At 39.1% G+C, this 20,426-nt stretch overlaps 1 protein-coding gene across 4 annotated transcripts in view; it reads left to right on the top strand.

Annotated features, from left to right (window-relative positions):
* PARD3B (par-3 family cell polarity regulator beta) overlaps nucleotides 1-20,426 on the top strand; it is a 1,145,366-nt gene that overhangs the window by 892,433 nt on the left and 232,507 nt on the right. For all 4 annotated transcript variants that reach the window (XM_089330006.1, XM_089330005.1, XM_089330004.1 and 1 more), the window contains one exon: nucleotides 10,912-11,022. In XM_089330006.1, coding sequence (XP_089186132.1) covers nucleotides 10,912-11,022 — 111 coding nt within the window. The remainder of the gene's footprint in view (nucleotides 1-10,911; nucleotides 11,023-20,426) is intronic.

Genomic DNA, 20,426 nt, shown 5'->3' with positions numbered 1-20,426 from the left:
CTCCTATATGTTAAATTTTTTGATATTCTGTTACTACAGATCAGGGACAATATATGGTATTTGTCTTTTGGTAACTGGCTTATTTCATAAGTACAGTGGTTTCCAGTTAACATCCATTTTGTTGCATAAGACAGGATTTCAATTTTTTTACAGCTGAATAGTATTCCATACTATATATGTTCCACAATTTATTTATCTAATTATCAGTTGATGAACATCTGGGTTGACTCCATATGTTAGTTATTGTAAACATGGGGGTACAGATAGCTCATTCATATGCTGATTTCATTTCCCTTGGGTACATTTTCATGAGTGGGATGGCTGGGTCATAGGGTAGATCTATTTTCAGCTTTCTGAGGTATTTCCATACTGTTTTCCACAATGGCTGCACCAGCTTACATTCCCACTAACAGTTGATTAGGGTACCTTATTCCCCATATCCTCACCTGCATTTATTGTTTGTTGATTTCTGTATGAGAGACATTCTAACTGGGGTGAGGTGAAATCTCACTGTGGTTTTGATGTACATTTCTCTGATGATGAATGATCCTGAGCAGCTTTCCATGTGTCTCTTATCCATTTGAATTTCCACTTTTTAAAAATGCCTGTTCAAGTCCTTTGCCCATTTCCTAACTGGATTGTTTGTTTTGTTATTGTTGAGTTTCTTAAGCTCTTTGTAGATTCTGGATATTAATCCTTTATCAGTTTCATTGTTCGCAAATAATTTCTCCCATTCTATTGGTTGCCTGTTCACTTTTCTGAGTGTTTCTTTTGCAGTGCAGAAGCCTCTCAGCTTAGTGTAATCCCGTTTGTCTATTTCTGTTTTTATTTCCTGGGTTTGTGCTTCTGGGGGCTTTTCCAAGAAGTCTTTGCCTTAGAAATTCTTTCTAAGCCATGGCATTGTCTCTATATACAAAAGCTATTGATCTTTGTGTGTTACTTTTATATCCATCTACTTTACCAAACTCTTTTATGAGTTCCAGTAGTTTCTGAATGGAGTCTTTTGGTTCCCCTTAATATAGAATCATATCATCTGCAAATAGGGATAGTTTGACTTCCTCCTTTCCAATTTGTATCCCTTTAATTTATTTTTCTTGCATAATGGCTCTGACTAAATTTCCAAGACTATATTGAATAGCAGTGGTGAAAGTGAGCATCCTTATCTGGTTCTGGATCTTAGAAGGAATGCTTCCAACTTTTCCCCATTTAATAAGATTCTGGCTGTGGGTTTGTCATAAATTGTCTTGATTATGTTAAGGAATATTCCTTCTATACACAATTTGCTTAAAGTTTTCATCATGAAAAGATGTTGTGTTTTATCAAATGCTTTCTTTGCATATGATTAAGGTAATCATATGGTTTTTACTCTTCGATTTGTTAATGTGATGTATCACATTGATTGATTTGCAAAAGTGGAACCATCCCTGCATACCCAGGATAAATCCCACTTGGTCTGGAAGAATGACCTTTCTGATGTGTTGTTGGATTTGATTAGCTAGTATTTTTGCATCTATGTTCATCAGTGATATTGGTCTATAGTTCTCTTTGCTGTATCTTTTTCTGGTTTTGGAATTAAGGTGATACTGTCCTCCTAGAAGGAGTTTGGAAGGATTTCCTCCCTTTCAATTGTTTTGAATAGCTTGAGAAGAGTTGGAATTAGTTCTTCTTTAAAAGTCTGATAGAATTGGCCGGCGCCACAGCTCGCTAGGCTAATCCTCCTCCTTGCGGCGCCACCATACCAGGTTCTAGTCCCGGTCGGGGCACCGGATTCTGTCCCGGTTGCCCCTCTTCCAGGCCAGCTCTCTGCTGTGGCCAGGGAGTGCAGTGGAGGATGGCCCAAGTACTTGGGCCCTGCACCCCATGGGAGACCAGGATAAGTACCTGGCTCCTGCCATTGGGTCAGCGCAGTGCGCCGGCCGCAGCATGCCGGCCGCAGCAGCCATTGGAGGGTGAACCATCGGCAAAGGAAGACCTTTCTCTCTGTCTTTCTCTCTCACTGTCCACTCTGCATGTCAAAAAAAATTTAAAAAAAATTCTGATAGAATTCAGAAATTCAATGAAACGATTGAGTCCTGCACTTTTGTTGTTGTTGTTTGTTTGGAGGGTCTTTATTACGGATTCAATCTCCTTCTTGGTTATTGGTCTATTTAGGTTTTGTATGTCTTCATGACTCAATTTTGGTAGATTGTGTGTCTAGGAATCTGTCCATTTCTTCTCAATTTTTCAATTTGTTGGGGTATAGCTGTTTGTAGTAATTCCTGGTGATTCTTTTTATTTCTGTGGTATCCATTTGTTACATCTCCTTTTTCAGTTCTGATTTCATTAATTTGGGTGTTCTCTTTTTTTTATTTTTGCTTTGGTTAATTTGGCCAATGGTATATCAATTTTGTTTCTTTTTTCAAAAAACCAACTTTCACTTAACTGATATTTTATAATTTTTGTTTTAATTTTCTTTATTTCTTCTCTAATTTTTAATGATTTATTTATTTATTTGAAAGGCAGAGTTACAGAGAGGCAGAGGCAGAGAGAGAGGGAGAGAGAGGTTTCTATCCACTGGTTCACTCCCCAAATGGCCACAACAGCCAGAGCTGAGCTGCTCCAAAGCTAGGAACCTGGAGCTGCTTCTGGGTCTCCCACGTGGATACAGGGGCCAAGGACTTGGGCTGTCTTGAACTGTTTTCCCAATCACATTAGCAGGGAGCTGGAACAGAAGTGGAGCAGCTGGGATCCGAACTGGCACCCATATGGGATGCAGGCACTGCAGACCGCAGCTTCACCCACTATGCCACAGCGCCACCACCCCTTTTTTAAAATATTCATTTCTAATTTTAATTATTTCTTTTATCCTACTAATTGGGAATTTGTTTTGTTTTTCTTGGTCCCTGAGATTCATTGATAGCTCATTTGTTTGATGTCTTTCCAATTTCTTGATGTAGGTACCAATTGCTGTAAACTCCCCTTTTAACACTATTTTTGCTGTATCCCATAAGCTTTGATATGTTATGTTGGCATCTTTATTGGTTTCTAGGAAATTTTTTATTTCTCTTTTCATTTTTTCTATGAACCACTCTTCATTCAGGAATGTGTTGCTCAACCTCCATGTGTTTCCGTATTTACCAGAAATTCTTGAACTGTTAATTTCTAGCTTCATTCTATTGTGGCCAGAAAAGATGCATGGTATGATTTCAATGCTGTTTTAATTTACTGAGACTTGCTTTATGGCCTAGAGAAAGACTGTCCTAGAGAAAGTTCCATGCACTGATGAGAAGAATGTATATTCTACAACTGTGGGATGAAGGGTGCTACAAATATCAATTAGGTACATTTGCTCCATAGTGTGGATTAGCTTTGTAGTTTCTTTGTTGATTCTCGATGTAGTTGATTTGTCCATTGATGAAAGTGGGATATTGAATTCCCCAATACTGTTGTACTGGAGTCTATGTCTCCCTTTTAGATCCATGTTAATGGGTAAATTGTACCTACATAATCTAATGTGATCTGTATCAGTTCCTTAGTAATGAATGAATGAATTCACAACCCATTATCGAATACCACTTTTCCAGGTGGCTGGTGATATCTTCCTTACTTAGGCAAAGTAGCAGCATTACTGAGGTCTAGGTTTGATATTTTTGTATGATCCCTTTTGAGGTTCTCATCTACCCCTTACAAAATTCAATCTTCTTTGATTTCTTAAATTGTAAGACACCTTTGTTATATATAGGAGCTGTTTCTGCTAAACATGTTGTATCCCATTAACTGATAAATAAATGGCTTGAGCACCTCTCCATTCCCCTTTGTCAACTCTATAAACAAACAGCTCTTCCTAAGTACTGGTTTTTCTGGGTCTCCTCCCTCCCATCTGATGCCAATCTCTGCTGAGTTGTTATCTCTATTCCCTTATCAATAACTATTTTCCTGTACTGATATCCATAGTAGTATTATTCACAGTAGCCAAAAGGTGAACACATCCCAAATGTCCATCAGTGGATGAATGGTTGAACAAAACATGCTATGTATATACAGTTGGGATATTATTCAACCTTAAACAGGAAAGAAATTCTGATACAATTCATCACACAACAAATGTAGAGCCTGAAGATTTTATGCTAAGTGATGTAAGCTAGACATGGAAGGACAAATACTGTATAATTCCACTTATAGGAAGTACCTGAAATGGTCCGATTCATAGAGACAGAAAGTACAATAGTGGCTACCAGAACTTCAATTTGGGAAACAAAGCAAGTTCTAAAAATGGATAGTGGTGATGGTTGCACAACAATGTGAATTTATATAATCCCACTAAATTGTTCTCTTAAAAAGGTTAAAATGAAAATTGTACAGTATCTACATTTTACCACAATAAAAAATATATCCTATCTTCACCTCTTGCCTCTCACTTTGTCTAGGAGCTTTTCCTACAAGGAAGAAAATGTTCTCTGATGTAAGCCAAACTGAAAATATCCTTCTTCAGCATCGCACCACACTTCCAGCTCCCAGCCCCCAGCTGAACTCCTTGAAAAGCCTGTAGAGACATGCACTTTTATACAGGCCTGCCATTCACTCTGAGATCACGTTCACCTGACTCGGCTCACATTACGCCACTGAACCTTGCCAGGGCTTTTGAATAGCTTCATGTTGTCAAATCCAATGAAGGCTTTTCAGTCCTCACCTTTCTGGGTTTGCCAGCAGCACTGCCGGCCTGTTGACCACTGACCATGTCCTGCTTCCTGTCTCGCTCTCTCACATTCTCCATAACCACGCTCTCCTTGTACTCTTCCCATCACTCTGCCTGGGCTCTTCTGTCTATGCATTGTCTTCTATGCAAACTTAAGAGCTATGGTTCCTCAGGACTTAGGCCTGAGCCCATCAGATTTCAGATTGGATTTCCCTCAGGCATTCTAAAATAATCCTGTTCATAACTAAGCTGTGGATGCTGCTCCATTGACTCGCCACTTGCAGGTGGCTGTCTCCTTCTCTTCTCAGTGGCCACTACTGTTGTCCAAGGCACCAGCATCTTTTGCCCACATTCCTGCAGTAGTCCCCAAAGAGATTTACTGCTTTTACTTATTTTTATTGATTTTACTTATTTTACTTCAGCAGCTAAGATGGCTTTTAAAAACATCCATTGAATTGTATCACATCTGCTCAGAAAGACTTGGTTACTCCTCCAGTTCTCCTCCATCAACTGTTTATATCTATTTACCAATTTCCTCATATAGCTCCTTTGTGCCTTGGATTATTTTTTAAAAATCACCTACCATTGTTCTTGGACAAACCCTGAGCTTCCCTCAGACCTGCACTCCATAGCTTCTCTGCCCACATCCTGTGCTGTGAGTCTCTCCTCCACTGTCCTGGCTCTGGCCATCCTGGCCACCTTTCACTGCATGGAAAATATCAAACCTTTTCCTCTTTGTGCGCTCTGCATGCTCCGTTTCCCCCACTCACAAAACTTTGCATGTCTAGAAACTCTCACCCTTATATTTTCAGCTTAAATGCCATCTCTCCTCGGAGGACTTCCCCAGTCACTTTCCTCTCATTGTCTCTCCTAAAATCCTCATAGCACTTTCTGTGTTGGGCTGGTAGCTGGTCTCTTCTATTAGAATGTAAATTCCACAAAGATGGCGTAAGGTTTTGTAGCTCAACATATTATCAGCCTACATCAAGATATAATGATGATATCTGACATACAGTACAGGCTTCATAAATATGTTTAGGGAGAAAGGAAGAAAAATAGAGGGAGAGACAGAGAGAGAAAGAAAAAGAAGCAGAGAAACAAAGAAGTTAGTTCTCCATGAATCTCTGAAGCTGTTTCGTATGAACTCTGCAGAAATGAACAGGGACAGGTGTTTTAAGCAAACTTATAATTCATGAACATCTAAATTTACGCAAAGGGGTATGTTGAAAGGTGATTTTTCCACTTTACAAAAAGATCCATCATATGAACCTTTAAACAGACTTCCCAGGTACATGTAAAATAAGATTTTACTGATTAAAACCATATGTTTGCACAAAATTTTCAGGAAAATATCTTCTGTAAAGCAGGGTTGACCTATAAAGAATTTCCTTAAGGCGCCTATCCCAGAATGGCCAACTCCTAAATGTCTAAGGTAATAGATAATGGGAGGCCTATAATGCAGTGAGTATTTGAAAGTTTAGAATGCAAAGCAATAGTTTTTACCATTAAGGCTTCTCATGGCTTTTCTGACCAAAAATAGCCAACGGGGAGATGAAACTCCCTAACTTTCCTTTCTGTAGCGCAGTGAAAGTAAGAATGGCTGTGAGGGACACCTCCAGAAGGCATAAAAGTCACCAAGTGAGTGCTTTCCTCCTGACTGCCCAACCCCCAGCCCCCACTGCCACCAGGATAGTGCAGTGGTCTGTTTGCAAAGCTGGTACTCAGAACATCAACACGTGAAATGCAATGAGCTGCCCTGGGTCTCAATTTCCTCATCTGCACAGAGACAAGTACTACCTTCTAATTCTGTTCTTGAACCTGCCCAAAGTTTATAAAAGAGAGTAACTTATAGCCATTCTTTCTAGCTAATAAAATGAATGTTACAGCTATTTCTGCCCTTCTTATTGGAAACGTTAACAAAGGATCAAGCAATTTGAATCAAAACATTTATAATATTTGTAGAATTAATTTGACTATTATTGACAGTTCCTGCTAAAAAGAAAATGCTTTGCAGAACTTACTTAAAACTAACATTTTCCTTATTATTCAGCTATGGTGGAAACATAGTGAGTTATTCTTGAACTGCAGAACAAGTGAAATATTTTAACTGCTGGAAGGAAAAATAATGTATTGGGCGTGGTAATAAAGATCAAGGCAGACTAGGGAATGGGCTAGTTTTACCCTTCAAAAATAAGACTACTTTCATCTCAGAACATCTAAAACCTCCAAGTTTAGAAGGAAATGTATGAGACATGGAGGAAAAATAAGCCTAATGTCTGTGAGCTCTCAGTAACGTTTTTGCCTTCATCAGCCTCCTGAGGTATTATTTCTACTCTGGTCCCCCTCATTTTTAAATATGTTGCCTAAATATTATTATACTTAATGGCATTTTGAGGGGAATTACTTATCAGATGGTGTACTAAGTAGTAATGTCTCACACAGACATATTTAGAGTAATACTTTTGATATCTAAGCTCCTCTGCCTGGATGTGGGAAGCTAAAGCACGTGTTTGTGGAAACATTTAGGTGTTCAGCAAGCTAAAGAGAGGAGAAGCTTTGAGTACAGATCAGAATTATATTTGAAAGTTAGCGTTCTCATATTTTTGTCTGTATTTTTTTTCTCTTTTCCCTAGTTAGCTCTTCATTTCTTTTCTTCATTGAGAAAAGATCATTTCTTCAGTGAGGGAAAAAAAAGAATGAATTTAGAAAGGGAGACAGAAAAGAGAAAAAGAAATAAAAAAAAAAATGAGGAATAGAGGAAGACGTGAGATGATGGAGTTACAGCTGAAAGTTCGGTTGACCAGGTCCCAAAACTAGACTGGATAGAACAAAGATCTCAGCAAGAGTAGAAGTGCATGGAGAGATGGTGATGGGGGAGCAAATTCATGGACCAGGACCTGCTCACGACGGCGAGGGGGCTTCTGGGGAAAGCAGGATGGAATGTGTGCTCCGATAACGGCAGGGCTGTGAGTACTAGCAGTGACATCTTCCAGATGTGCTACACAGAGCTGCCCCCTAATAATCTAAGCTGTGGCTTGAAACACAATCCAGAAAGCTACAAATAAATACCCATGTTTATAGAATTCTGAAGAAGACAGAGTTGAGCTTATTTTTCTATTATTCTGTTTGCTCAGAATATAGGATTGTCTTCAAAATTTGTATGTCAGAGCCTCATGTGAGGAGATTCTAATTTCCTGTGTATTTTACGAGGAGAAAGTAGGAAGAGTAGACCAGGGCCAGCATGCAAAATTCACAAAATCACTCTAGGTTACCTAGATAGATAGATAGATAGATGAAAGATAGGAAGAAAGAAAATAAATGGGAATTGAAGGAAGATGTTTAAACTAAATAAGTGTAAGTGAATGATTTTTCCCTTGATTACTAAGAAAGCATCAAGTTATTTTGTTTTTTCAGTGTGCTGCTACCAAGACCATGGAAGAGTACCTCTGCAGAAAATGTCTCTTGCATAGAATGCCTGTCACGTAGGAATAAATCCTAGAAATAATTTGATTGCAGCCTTTTCTTTTTTTTTTTAACTTCACATGTGAAGTTTTCATTTTTCTGAAAGAGTAAAGAAACACTGCTCTTGTAGAACATAATTGGGGCCAGTGTTGTGGCCTGGTAGGTAAAGCCATGGGCCTACAAGGCCAGCAGCCCACTTGGGCACCGGTTTGAGTCCCAGCTGCTCCACTTCCAATTCAGCTCCCTGCTGATGCACCTGGGTAGGCAATGGATGATGGGCTGAGTTCTTGGCTTTCTGCACTCATGTGGGAGACTTAGATGTGGCTCCTGGCTCCTGGTTTCAGGATCTGGCCTAACCTGGTCCCTTGTGGGCATTTGGGGAGTGAATCAACTGATGGAAGATTCTCTGTGTGTGTGTGTAAAATAACTAAAATAAGTCTTTAAAAAATCATAATCATCACTGTCCCTCTTTAACTATGGACCTATAGGTCAGGCACCCGAGAGTGCTCAGAGCACACTAGCCCTGAGCTGACTTGGGAAGCCCAGGCTTGTTAGAGGGTGAGTGCAGCCTGAAGGCAAAACTACAGTGGAGGAAGCAAGCAGTTTCTACCCCAGCCCTGTGCTGTGCCTGCTGGGAGGTCCTGGTCAAGGCTCAGATCTTCTCAGAGCTCCTGATTCTTCCTGGGTAAAATGACAGTAATGACTCAGGTGTTTGGTAGCTCCTCTGGCTGTATTATCAAGATATAATGCCATGAATTTAACCTTAAAATGTTCACACTGGAGTTCTGGGGGCATGGTGAGGAACTAGGCCAGTTTTTTTTTTTTTTTTTTAATTTAATGAACATAAATTTCCAAAGTACAGCTTATGGATTACAATAGCTCCCCCCCCCATAACTTCCCTCCCACCCACAACACTACCCTCTCCCACTCCCTTTCCCCTTCCATTCACATCAAGATTAATTCTCAATTATCTTTATATACAGAAGATCAATTTAGCATATATTAAGTAAAGATTTCAACAGTTTGCACCCACACAGAAACACAAAGTGTAAAATACTATTTGAGTACTAGTTATAGCATTAATTTAACACCTAAGAGTAACTGTGTATTAATTACAGAGTTCAACCAATAGTTTTAAGTAGAAAATAAAAAATACTAAAAGGGTAAAGTATTAAGTTCTTTTTTTTCTTTTTCTTTTTTTGTTTGTTATATAGTTATTTTTTATTTAATAAATGTGAATTTAGAAAGTGCAACTTTTGTATTGTTGTGGCTTCCCCCCCCAACCTCCCTCCCTCCCACGGCCCTCCCCTCTCCCACTCCCTCTCCCATCCTGCCCTTCATCGAGTTTCATTTTCAATTACCTTCATATACTGAAGATCAACTTAGTATATACTAAGCAAGGATTTCAACAGGATGCACTCACACAACCGCACAAGGTATAGGGTATTGTTCGACTAGTAGTGTTGTTTTTAAGTTTCATAGTAGAACACATTAAGGACAGAAATCCTACATGGGGAGCATGTACCCAATGACTCCTGCTGTTGATTTAACAATTGGCACTCTTATTTATGACGTCAGCAATCACCCGAGACTCTTGCTATGAGCTGTCTAGGCTATGGAAGCCCCTTGAGTTCACCGACTCTGAACTTGTTTAGTCAAGGCCGTATCACAGTGGAGGTTCCTTCCTCCCTTCAGAGAAAGGTGCCTCTCTCCTTGATGGCCTGTTCCTTCTGCTGGGGTCTTGTTCACCAGGATCTTTCATTTAGATTGTTTTTTGCCACCATGTCATGGCTTTCCATGCCTGTGAGACTCTCATGGACCTTTTAGCCAGATCCGAATGTCCCAAGGGTTGATTCTGAGGCAGGAGTGCTGCCATTCTATGAGTCTGCTGTGAGTCCTGTTTCCTCCACAGGATCATTCTCTCCCTTTTAATTCTGTCCTTCATTAGTTGCTTACACTGGTCTTATTTGTGAAATCTCATCGACACATACCCTATCTTTTTGATCAGTTGTGTATTTTTACTTATCACTTTACCAAGTGCGTTGGCATTGGTACCTGCCTCCTTGGTAAGATTGAGTTGAAATCCCCTGGCACATTTCTAGTTCCACCATTGGAGGTAAGTCCGAGTGAGCATGTGCCAACCTATATATCTCCTCCCTCTCTTATTCCCACTCCTATGTTTAACAGAGATCACTTTTCTGTTAATTTTAAATGCCTAAGAATGATTGTGCATTGATTACAGAGTTCAACCAATGGTCTTATGTAGAACAAACAGCAACAACAACAACAACAAAAATACTAAAAGGAATAAAATAGTAAGTTGTTCCTCAACAGTCTAGACAAGGGCTGATCATGTCATTGTCTCTCATAGTGTCCATTTCACTTCAATGGGTATCATTTTAGATGCTCGTTTAGTTGCCATCGATCAGGGAGAACATATGATATTTGTCCCTTTTGGACTGTAGGCCAGTTTTTAGTTATATGTTAAAGGTTCAGTTTTTCACTCTCTGTTGAATTAATAGATCAGAATTATTAGTCTTATCATGACATTATGCTTGATACACAATCATATCTGATTGAAAAGAAAGAAGGAAATAAAAAGGAGAATTCAGTAACAGGTTTTTTTTTTTTTTTTTTTTGCTTCCATTATCTTTGCTTCCTGTTAATGCGAAATGACCTTGGTTACTTAGAATGAAGAATTACAGTTTAATGAGTTCATAAAAACCTTAAGTTTACTATTGTTAACAACCGTCTCCTCCTTCATGTGTCACTAGGTTTGGGAAAAAGAAGGACGATAAGGGTGGGAAGGCTGCGCAGAAAGGACCCCTGAAGCTCGGAGGCCTGAAAGAGGAGGAGCTGGAGAAGATGAAAGAGGAGCAGGAACGGTGAGCAGAGCCTGGGCCCCTTGCTGGATGTGCACTGCGGTCTGTGTTTAATTTGCTTATTGCAGTCATCAACTGGAGAAATCTTCTTTTCATTTTAAGAAGCAGAGAGGCTGACTGATATGGTAGGAAAGCGATCTGATAAATAAGGAAATGGTCTTTCTGGGGAATTTATATTATATTTTGAGAAGAAATTGGCTTTCTGTTTTTATTATATCAGTACTTATAATTCTATAATATGCCACTCCAAATTTTCATTGTTGATGCATAGTTCCCTTATGATTGAAATGATTAGCTTTTTTAAAAATCAAAGTGTTACTCTGTTACTGGTATTTAGAACTCTCAAATTCCCATACTGCATTCCTAGTTTTTCTCAAGTTTTCCATGATTTCTTAATTATTCTGCCATATCCATTTGGGTGCTATAATCTGAGAAGTACATGTCCTTCTTTTTTTTTCAAAAAAAAAAAAATAAAGACATTGTCTTTTATTAGGCTATCAGCAAGCTCAAAAGTAGGTTGCTCATCTTTTAAAGGGCCATCTTCATTTACTGAAACAGTGGCAGTTTGCAGCGGCTGAATTCTGTTTGAGGAGCTTAATGTCCCATTTGGACAAGAGGTCCTTGGCATATCTTTGATGTTAACTCTGGCACTTATCCCAAGAGGATGTGTAAATGTCTGATTTTTGAAACATGTAATTGAATATTCATATTTCTCCTGAAAATTTCTTTGCTTTCACAAGTAAGTAAAACTTGGAGAAAGACTGAGATTGTGACAAAACTAACAAAAACTTAAGCACTCAGTCATACATGAAGTCACGCTGATCCAACTTTTCATGTGCCTATTAGTGACATTGGTTCTGTGGCTTTTATAGAGTCAGTTCTTGTATTTATTATACTCCTCCAGCATGTATACCAAGAAAATTGTATCTATTCATTGTGTTTTCTAGCCCACAGCAGTCTGAGTATCTGCTGTTAACCTTTGACCCCTATCTTTTAGTCTGTTCCCCATAGATAGCAAAGGGGGATAGCTATTTAGTCCTTTCTCATTTTGAGAGGTTGATAAGCTCAGCTCCAGGGTCACTAGAGCAGTTAAAAGGAAATCAAGTGTTGTACATTGTTGTCAACTATTCACCTGACAGAGCTACCCCAAAGATGAGATGGTCTTCATCATGGCCCAAGATTCAGTAATATACTGGCAAAGACATCTTTGTGGTGAGCCTACATCGTAGATCTTTGTTGCTTCCCGGACTTCACTTACTGATGCTCTGTGTCCCAGGCCTCATCTTCAAGAAACTGAGTCATTTGCTGGAGTGCAGAGTTGACATTATTTTGTAGCTCAGTATTTGCTTGCTATGGGGGAAAATTCCTCTTACTAGCTGGAAACTGTGTGCCAGCTAGAAAATTGATAACCCATAAAATAAGGTAGGTTGTCTTTAAGCAAGAGTTCATTTCCTTTTGGGTTTTGCCTTTAGGAAGCAGGTGCCTAGGGGAGTTTTGTTCTTAAAAGCAGGGCTGTAAATCCACCTCAGCTGGCTAAATAGGCTTCAGGTCCAATTTTCTTAAATTATGTCTGGTAAAAATATTGAAAGAACTAGACTATTAGCCTCCACTTAGGCTACTTCCCACATATGAACACATAAAACACATCTGATATGGGTTTCCTAGAGACAACATTGGCTCATTCATATGCTAGGGGAAGAAGTTGAAGGAGTTGATTTTATGGTTGAATGAGATAGAATTAATGACTAAGGGCATTTCAACAGCTCAGGGGCTGAGGGGCATGGAGGGTGGAGACTGAGTATTTGGCATTGCTCCCAATCCTGGGGTCCCATTCCTTGGCTCTCCATCATCCACAGGAAACCAGTTCACAACTCTCAAGGAACTCAGCAAGTGTATCACTCGTCATGGAGATGTGACATTGGAAAAAAAAGCAAATTGAAAGAGGAAATATATGTGTGCTTGAAAATGTTTGCAGAAAATGGAATTAATATTTTTTAGGGGCAAATGATTTTGAAATCTGCATTACTATGTGGAAGCTATTGTCCTTTTTCTAATACATTTGTACTTTGTTTCCTTTAACATGATTCAAGCCATCTGATTGTTTCCTTTTCTCATGCTAGCTGTCATGGGTATAATAGTAATTTTTCACAAGCATATCCTCTTTTCAAAATATTTAAAGCACTTAAACTATATACTGTGCAGTGCTGGAGTGAGCTTGTATAAGCTTCTTGTCAAACTTCTAAGCATTTTGTGAGCTGGTTGTTAAACCATCAGTGGTTGAAATTGGCCATGATGGGAAAATTTGCACCATAGAAATTGGCAAACGTGATAAAGTGGTTTTTTTTTTCCAAAAGAGCCAACACAGCACTGCAAGTCTGAAGTCTAGACCAACTATGTACAGTGCATAAACAGGGTGATATTATCCAAAGAGGCAGAAAAAATATTATCAAGGCATATGGCTTCTTATAGTAGCACTTCTCAATGTGTAGTCTGTGGACCAACCGAGTCAGAATGAATCACTAGAGGTGCTGCTAAAGATGAAGATGCCTAAGTCCTACATGAGACTTGTAGAATCAGAATCCTGGGACTTGGGGGCCCTAGAAACTGCATCTAAAAGGTAAGCCCAAGGCGGTTCTTTGGCATTCTGAAGGCTGAGAACCACTGACTTGAAAGAACAGTGTTTGGCTAGAATGTCACTAAACTAGTCTTACTTTCTGAAAAATGATGCACAGATCTTTTCCTCAGAAGAGCTGAGTGATCCACACCACAACACTGGCATACGTCCTCCTGTGGCCAGCCTGCCTTCCTGCCACGCTCTTAATAAACAGATGAGCAGCCTCACTGTGCTCACTCTCCAAAGAGCACAGAGGTCACTTTCCCCTGGAACCTGCTCCTAACGAGCACATTCACAAAGGAATAGGAAGTTCATTGAGAAAATTTCGGAAACATAAAAACTATAAAGACTTAAAATCATATATAATTCTAGTATATCCCCATAACCACTATTAACATTTTCATGATCTTTTTTTCTACTTACATATTTTCTTTGAAAACTTGGTATCCATACTATGTATAGCATCTTGCTTTTTTTCCTGGCAATATATTGTGAATATTTCCCAACTCATGAATGCTTCTAAAATACATAATTTTGATTACTGTTCAATATTCTGTGGCCTTCCATAGTCAATTAGTATGTTTACATTTTTCACTGTTCCAAATAATACCTTGATGAGCATATAGGTAGAAAAGTCCCTATAAATTGCTTCTTTGAAAAAAAAAAACATTTTGAGAGACAGACAAACAGAGCTGTGACCCACTGGTTCAATCCCCAAATGCCCACGATGACTGGGGCTGGGCTAAGGCCAACGCCAGGAGGTAGAAACTCAATCCTGGTACATACTTGGATCATCACCACTGCTTCCCAAGGTCTGCATTGCTGGGAAGCTGAAGTCATGAGACAGAGCTGGGAACTGAACTCAAGCACTCTGATATGGGCTATGAGCATCTCAACCACTAGGCCAAATGAATGCACAAAGATTGTTTCTTACATCATATAGCTGCTATTGATGTTTCACTTTTCTTGTAACTGCTTTGCTCTAGATTAATCTAGCTTCAACTCTAATTATTTTAAAGATTTTATTTATTTTAAAGGCAGAGTCAGAGAGAGAGAGCAAGAGAGAGAGAATATCTTTCATCCACTGATTCACTCCCCAAATGTCTGCAAAGGCCAGGATATGCCAGGCTGAAACTAGGAGCCATGAATTCCATCGAGGTCTCCCATATAGGTAGCAAGTGCCCAAGCACTCAGTCATCTTCCACTACTTTCCCAGGAGCATTATCAGGGGGCTGGATCAGTATTGAAGTGGCCAGAACTTGAACCAGGGCACATTTGGGATGTTGGCGTTGCATGTGGCAGTAAGCCACTCACTGTTATACAATGCTAGTCCCTGAACTATAACTTTTAGGGTTATCTCTCCCCATTTGCCCCATTATTTTTCTTCTAATTTTAATATCTCTTTTAGTTTCTGTACATCTAATTCCTGATGTGGAACTCTTTTGGTGCTGCATATGATTATTTTATTTATAGCTGGGCTCATAAAAATGTCAAAGATTGGGGCCAGCACCATGGCACAGTAGGTTAATCCTCCTGTGGTGCCAGTATCCCATATGGGCACTGGTTGGAGTCCCAGATGCTCCTCTTCCAATCCAGCTCTCTGCTGTTGCCTGGGAAAGCAGTAGAAGATGGCCCAAGTGCTTGGGCCCCTGCACCCACATGGGAGACCAGGAAGAAACACCTGACTCCTGGCTTCGGATCGGCGCAGCTCCAGCCATTTGGGGAGTGAACCAGCGGATGGAAGACCTTTCTCCCTGTCTCTCCCTCTCATTGTCTATTACTCTACTGTCTGTAACTCTGCCTTTCAAATAAATAAATAAAATCTTTAAAAAAAATTGTCAAAGAGCCATGAAGGATCTGTTGAGCTACTAGATTAGAGTGGAGGACAGAGTCTAGAACACAGGTTCTCAATGAGAGCAAAACAGTCTTCCCACCCAAGGGAGATTTAGCTTTGTCTGAAGACATTTTTTATTGTCTTCTAACTGTAGATGGATAGGAGAGGGAAGAAATTACTAATGCCTTGTACAGGGTTGAGTCCATGGATGTGGCTGAACATATGATACCCAAAACAGCTTCTCTCCCTCAACATTGAATTATCCAATCCCCAAATCTTATTCTGAGCTCCAGACTTCACAGAGAGTAAGAGAACTCTCTGGGACATCAGAATTGCATTGTCTCATGATATCCTGTCCATAATGCAGAGAAATATATAATACTGCAGATTATATAACCGTAGAAAGATTATTAGCATTTGAGAAATTGTATCCAAAGATTACTGATGCATGTTCCACCACTATAAGCTTTCAGGCATTATCTTTTTCTGGAAAGTTGATTTTTTTAACCCAGGCCTGCTGAACATTGGCATTAGTGGCGACGACCTGTTGATCGGATTGTAGATGCCAGGAAACTGCAGGGGTTGATGATATTTCTGACAACAGAATCATGTGGAACAATGGACTGAGTCAAACGTGAAGAGAGTTAATAGGAATAAATGTAAAGCTTGCATTTAGATCCAAAAATGAACTGAATAAACACAGGATGTGGAAGGTTTGACTTAATACCAAATATATGAAAATTTTCCTGATGGTTTCAGTTGAGGTTTAGTTTAACATGAGTCAGCGTGAGGATGTGCTTGCCAAAAACTTAATCTGGTCCTAGGCAGGCTCTGTTACTGAAAAGTCATGTCGAAGATGAAGGAAAAACAATAATTTCAGTTTTACATTGCTCAGATCACACCTGGAATATACTATGCCTCCCTCTCACACAGAAAATGAGGATACTAAATCTGTATCATGAAGAATGTTGAAGGACCTGGGGGGGAAATGAAGAAAGCTATAGCTTACAGATTCAAGATACCTGATCTCACATGCCTGAAGAACTGTCAGGAACTGGGGTTAGATTTATCTTATGGTATCTATTTTATTCTATCCTACTTTATCAGTCTACCTGTTTGCTTATGCTTCCATTGGTTTATTTATTTTCTTGAAGATGCTAATGGTGCATTACTTTAAGAGATGTAGCCTTCAGCAAAACAGAAGGGAAAACATCCTAAAAATTAGAATGCTTTATGAAGCAGTGAGTTTGTTGACAAAAGAAATGTCTAGTAAGAAGCCAATGACTACGCTAAGAAAGAATTCTTTCATCAGGTAAATATTGAGCAAGCTCAGAGTTTCACAAACTTCAGTCACTTATATATTACTCTCATTGTTTTAAGTATATTTGTGCATATAGAAGTAAATAAAATACATAAATACACAATCATGTAAGTTCATAGATGTAATTAAGTACATTAAGCTGCATACCATCTAAAATCTTCCTGTATAGCATTCATGCTACATTTGTCCTTCAATGATCTCTAGATTTCATCCTAGATAATAGAATCTGAGAAATAGCTAAATATCTAAGTGTGGAAGCATTTAGTTTAGATTTTCTAGAGCAATCTTTCTAGAACCTGCAGTGGCATGGGTTCATGGTAGCAAGTGGACAATTCTTTTCTCAGTATATAATCCTACGTTACATACTCAAGATTGTGTAATGGGATTTTCTTGATCTCATATTTGATTTCCTAAGTTTACGTTGTATCTCCTCCTGATGCAAACGAAGAAGAAGCCCATTACAAGCTCATAATTTTCTTTTTGCTTCAATAAGATTGACCATAATAAAATTTGAGTTCCAAAGGCCTAGAATTCCACTGATAGAAGGAGGAACCAATATTATTTTCAAAGATGATTTCTCCTACAATCTTTTGTCAGGCTAAATTAAATTAGCATTTTCCACAATTCAGATTATGTAAATTAGAATCATGAGCTGACAGCAAGAAATTGTCTTAACATGCCATTGATTTTTTTAAATTCTAAGACCTAACTTAAATTTGTAACCTGTGAAGTATGAAATTAACCAGATTCATGTACCTATAAAGTATCTAAGTAAGTACTTTTATAGCTAATATCCTTTCAAAAGTCAGGTGGAGGTTGGTTAAAGAAAAAGGTTTCCTTGCCCAAGTTTATTTAGGATTATTCTTTTCTTAAGTTTATTTATTTATTTTAAGATTTTTATTTATTTACTTGAAAGGTAGAGTTACAGAGAGGCAGAGGCGGAGAGAGGTCTTCTATCTGCTGGTTCACTCCCTAGATGGCTGCAACAACCAGAGTTGTGATGATCCTAAGCCAGGAGCCAGGAGCTTCTTCCTGGTGTCCCTTTGGGTGCAGGGGCACAAGGATTTGAACCATCTTCTATTGCTTTCCCTGGCCATGGTAGAGAGCTGGATCAGAACTGGAGCATCCGGGACTCAAACTGGTGCCCATATGAGATGCCGGCGCTCCAGCTGGGGCTTTAACCCACTGTGCCACAGTCCTGGCCACATCTTAAGTTTAATTATATATTTGAAAGGAAAGGCAGAGGATAGGGGAGAGAGAAAAAGAATGAGAGAGAGAGATGGACCGAGGTCTTCTATCCCCTAGGCCAGGTCAAAGCCAGGAGCCTGGAACACCATCTGGGTCTCCCAAATGGATGACAGGGACCCAAGTCCTTCAGCCAACATTTGTTGCCTCCCAGGGTGCGTTAGCAGGAAGTTGGATCCAAAGTGAAGGTGGGACTCAATCCCAGGCACTCTAATGTGGTATGCAAGCATCCTAAGTGGCAACTGAACCTGGTGCACCACAACAGTTGTAACCTACTAGGATTATTTTACCAGGAAAAATATCTCCATTAACACCGAAGATTGGCTTCCTTTAGGGTTCCGTAATACTGATCTAGAAATAAAATTTTACTAAATGAAATTTTGCAGTAACAATGAAGAAGAATTAGCATGAATTATGTACTCCAAGATCTTCTTTAACTCTTATGCCACATGAGAGTTTATTTTGCAGGAAACTCACTTATATTAATTAGATAATGCATTTGGGCCGGTGCTGTGGCTCAACATATTAAGTAGATACCTGCATCCCATATGAACACCAATTCAAGTCCCACCTGCTCCACTGCGAATCCGCCTCCCCACTCGGGAAGCCAGCCTGGCCATTGCAGTCATTTAGGGAGTGAACCAGCAGATGGAAGATTCTCTCTCTCTCTCTCTCTCACTCTCCCCCTCCCTCCCTCCCTCCCTCCCTCTCCCTCTCCCTATCCCCTCCCCCTCCCCCCCTTTTTACCTCTAACTCTGCCTTTCAACTAACTAAATAAATCTTTAAAAAAAAAAACATTTATTTTGTAGATCTTATTAGAATCTTAGCAGGATAAATGAGGAGATGAGGCAGGGGAAAGAGCCAATGTCTTTTCAGCTTTGAGGAGTATGAAAACATATGGGTCTTGTTTTCAACAACTGGCCTGAACAGAATGCCTGAGAGTGAAGCTAAGATTTAGGAAAGTTAATCGGTTTCAGCGTCTGAATTCAAGGTTCTTAGTTTTCTTTCCTCTCGGGAAGCCTTCCAAGAACTGCAGAAGCTTCTCCCTTGCCTTATCAGCTGAGCTGCTTGTGGCCCGTTCCCTGAGTTTAAATCAATACATGTGTTTTTGATATTTGGCAAACCAAGATTTAATTATGCAGCTGCAAGTTCCCCACATAAACGAAATGCATCTTCGAGATATAAAAACATTCAGAGACCATTTATAGTTTGAGAATTCAAGTGGGTGAAAATCTATTCCCAACCTCTCAGCGTTTTATTTAATTATAGAGGATTTTTATGTTACTGGAAATTGAAATGAGAACCAGAATAAGGCTAGAGTTGATCCAACATTTGTTCATATTGAAAAATGAAGATACTTATTGTCATCTAAGGAAAAATAAAAGGATTGCATTCTGAATTAATATTTTAGTTGTAACCTATATAATATTACACTCCTAAGTACACAGAGCAGCAAATGAATTGATAGGATTTGTCATTATTGTCTTCTAAAAAGGATACATATTTTATTAAAGAAACCAGAAGGTTGATTTCTTTAATTTTCCAAGTGACTTTTGATAATTAATTATTTACTGAACTTAAACTTTGGCACCATTTAAACTGTTGAAAACACCCTTGTTTTGGCATGATTGCATGCAAATGATTAATTCAGCATGGTTTTACTCGTCACCAAATATCCTTGTCTTTTGCAGTAGAATTTACTAGGTCTTGTGGCTTGGGCAAAATAAAATGTTGGAATGATTCCCAGTTTTAATAGTCCCAATTTATTATTACCACTGAACCCTGATCAGATCATGAACTGGATTAGATCCCAGTTTTTCAAAATGCCCCAATTTATGGCTCCCTTAGAATCCTGATAAAAATGTGTATTTGAATAAGGCTTTGGTTAGCTGAAAAAAAAAAAAACCCAGTTAATTACTTTTAGATTCTTATTAGATCATCACTGCATGAAAGTTATGAAAAATATTACTAGACGATGTTTCTCAGGACAAGGTCATGTTCTCATTTTTTACGGACAGAAGGAAGCTATCATATTTCTGTTTTTCATAGTGCTAATCATTTCAGTGAATGAAACGAGATTTGCTGTATTTTACTGATTACTATTGATTCTCACAGATAGCCACTTTTTCCAGAATGAAGATTAAAACTGAGAGAGGGAGAGAGGGAGAATGGAAGAGAGGGAAAAGGGGAAAGAGAGAAAGAGAGCACACACAAAAATAATGAATGGCTAGATGACCATGCATCCTCACCACCCTGACCCCATTCACACAATGGCCTCATCCAGGGACCATATTTCAAGAATTACCTCTAATTTAGGGGAGCAAAGGAGAGAGACACAGGGAGATGCAAGTGGCTTTGATATCTGTACAATTATTTAATCTTTGTGACACCTA

Source organism: Oryctolagus cuniculus, chromosome 3 (genome assembly GCF_051225735.1).
Source record: "Oryctolagus cuniculus isolate XC-2025 breed Fujian yellow rabbit chromosome 3, ASM5122573v1, whole genome shotgun sequence".
Taxonomy (NCBI): domain Eukaryota; kingdom Metazoa; phylum Chordata; class Mammalia; order Lagomorpha; family Leporidae; genus Oryctolagus; species Oryctolagus cuniculus.
The sequence above is the reverse complement of the archived record's forward strand: the minus strand, read 5'-3'. Positions and strand labels throughout refer to the sequence as shown.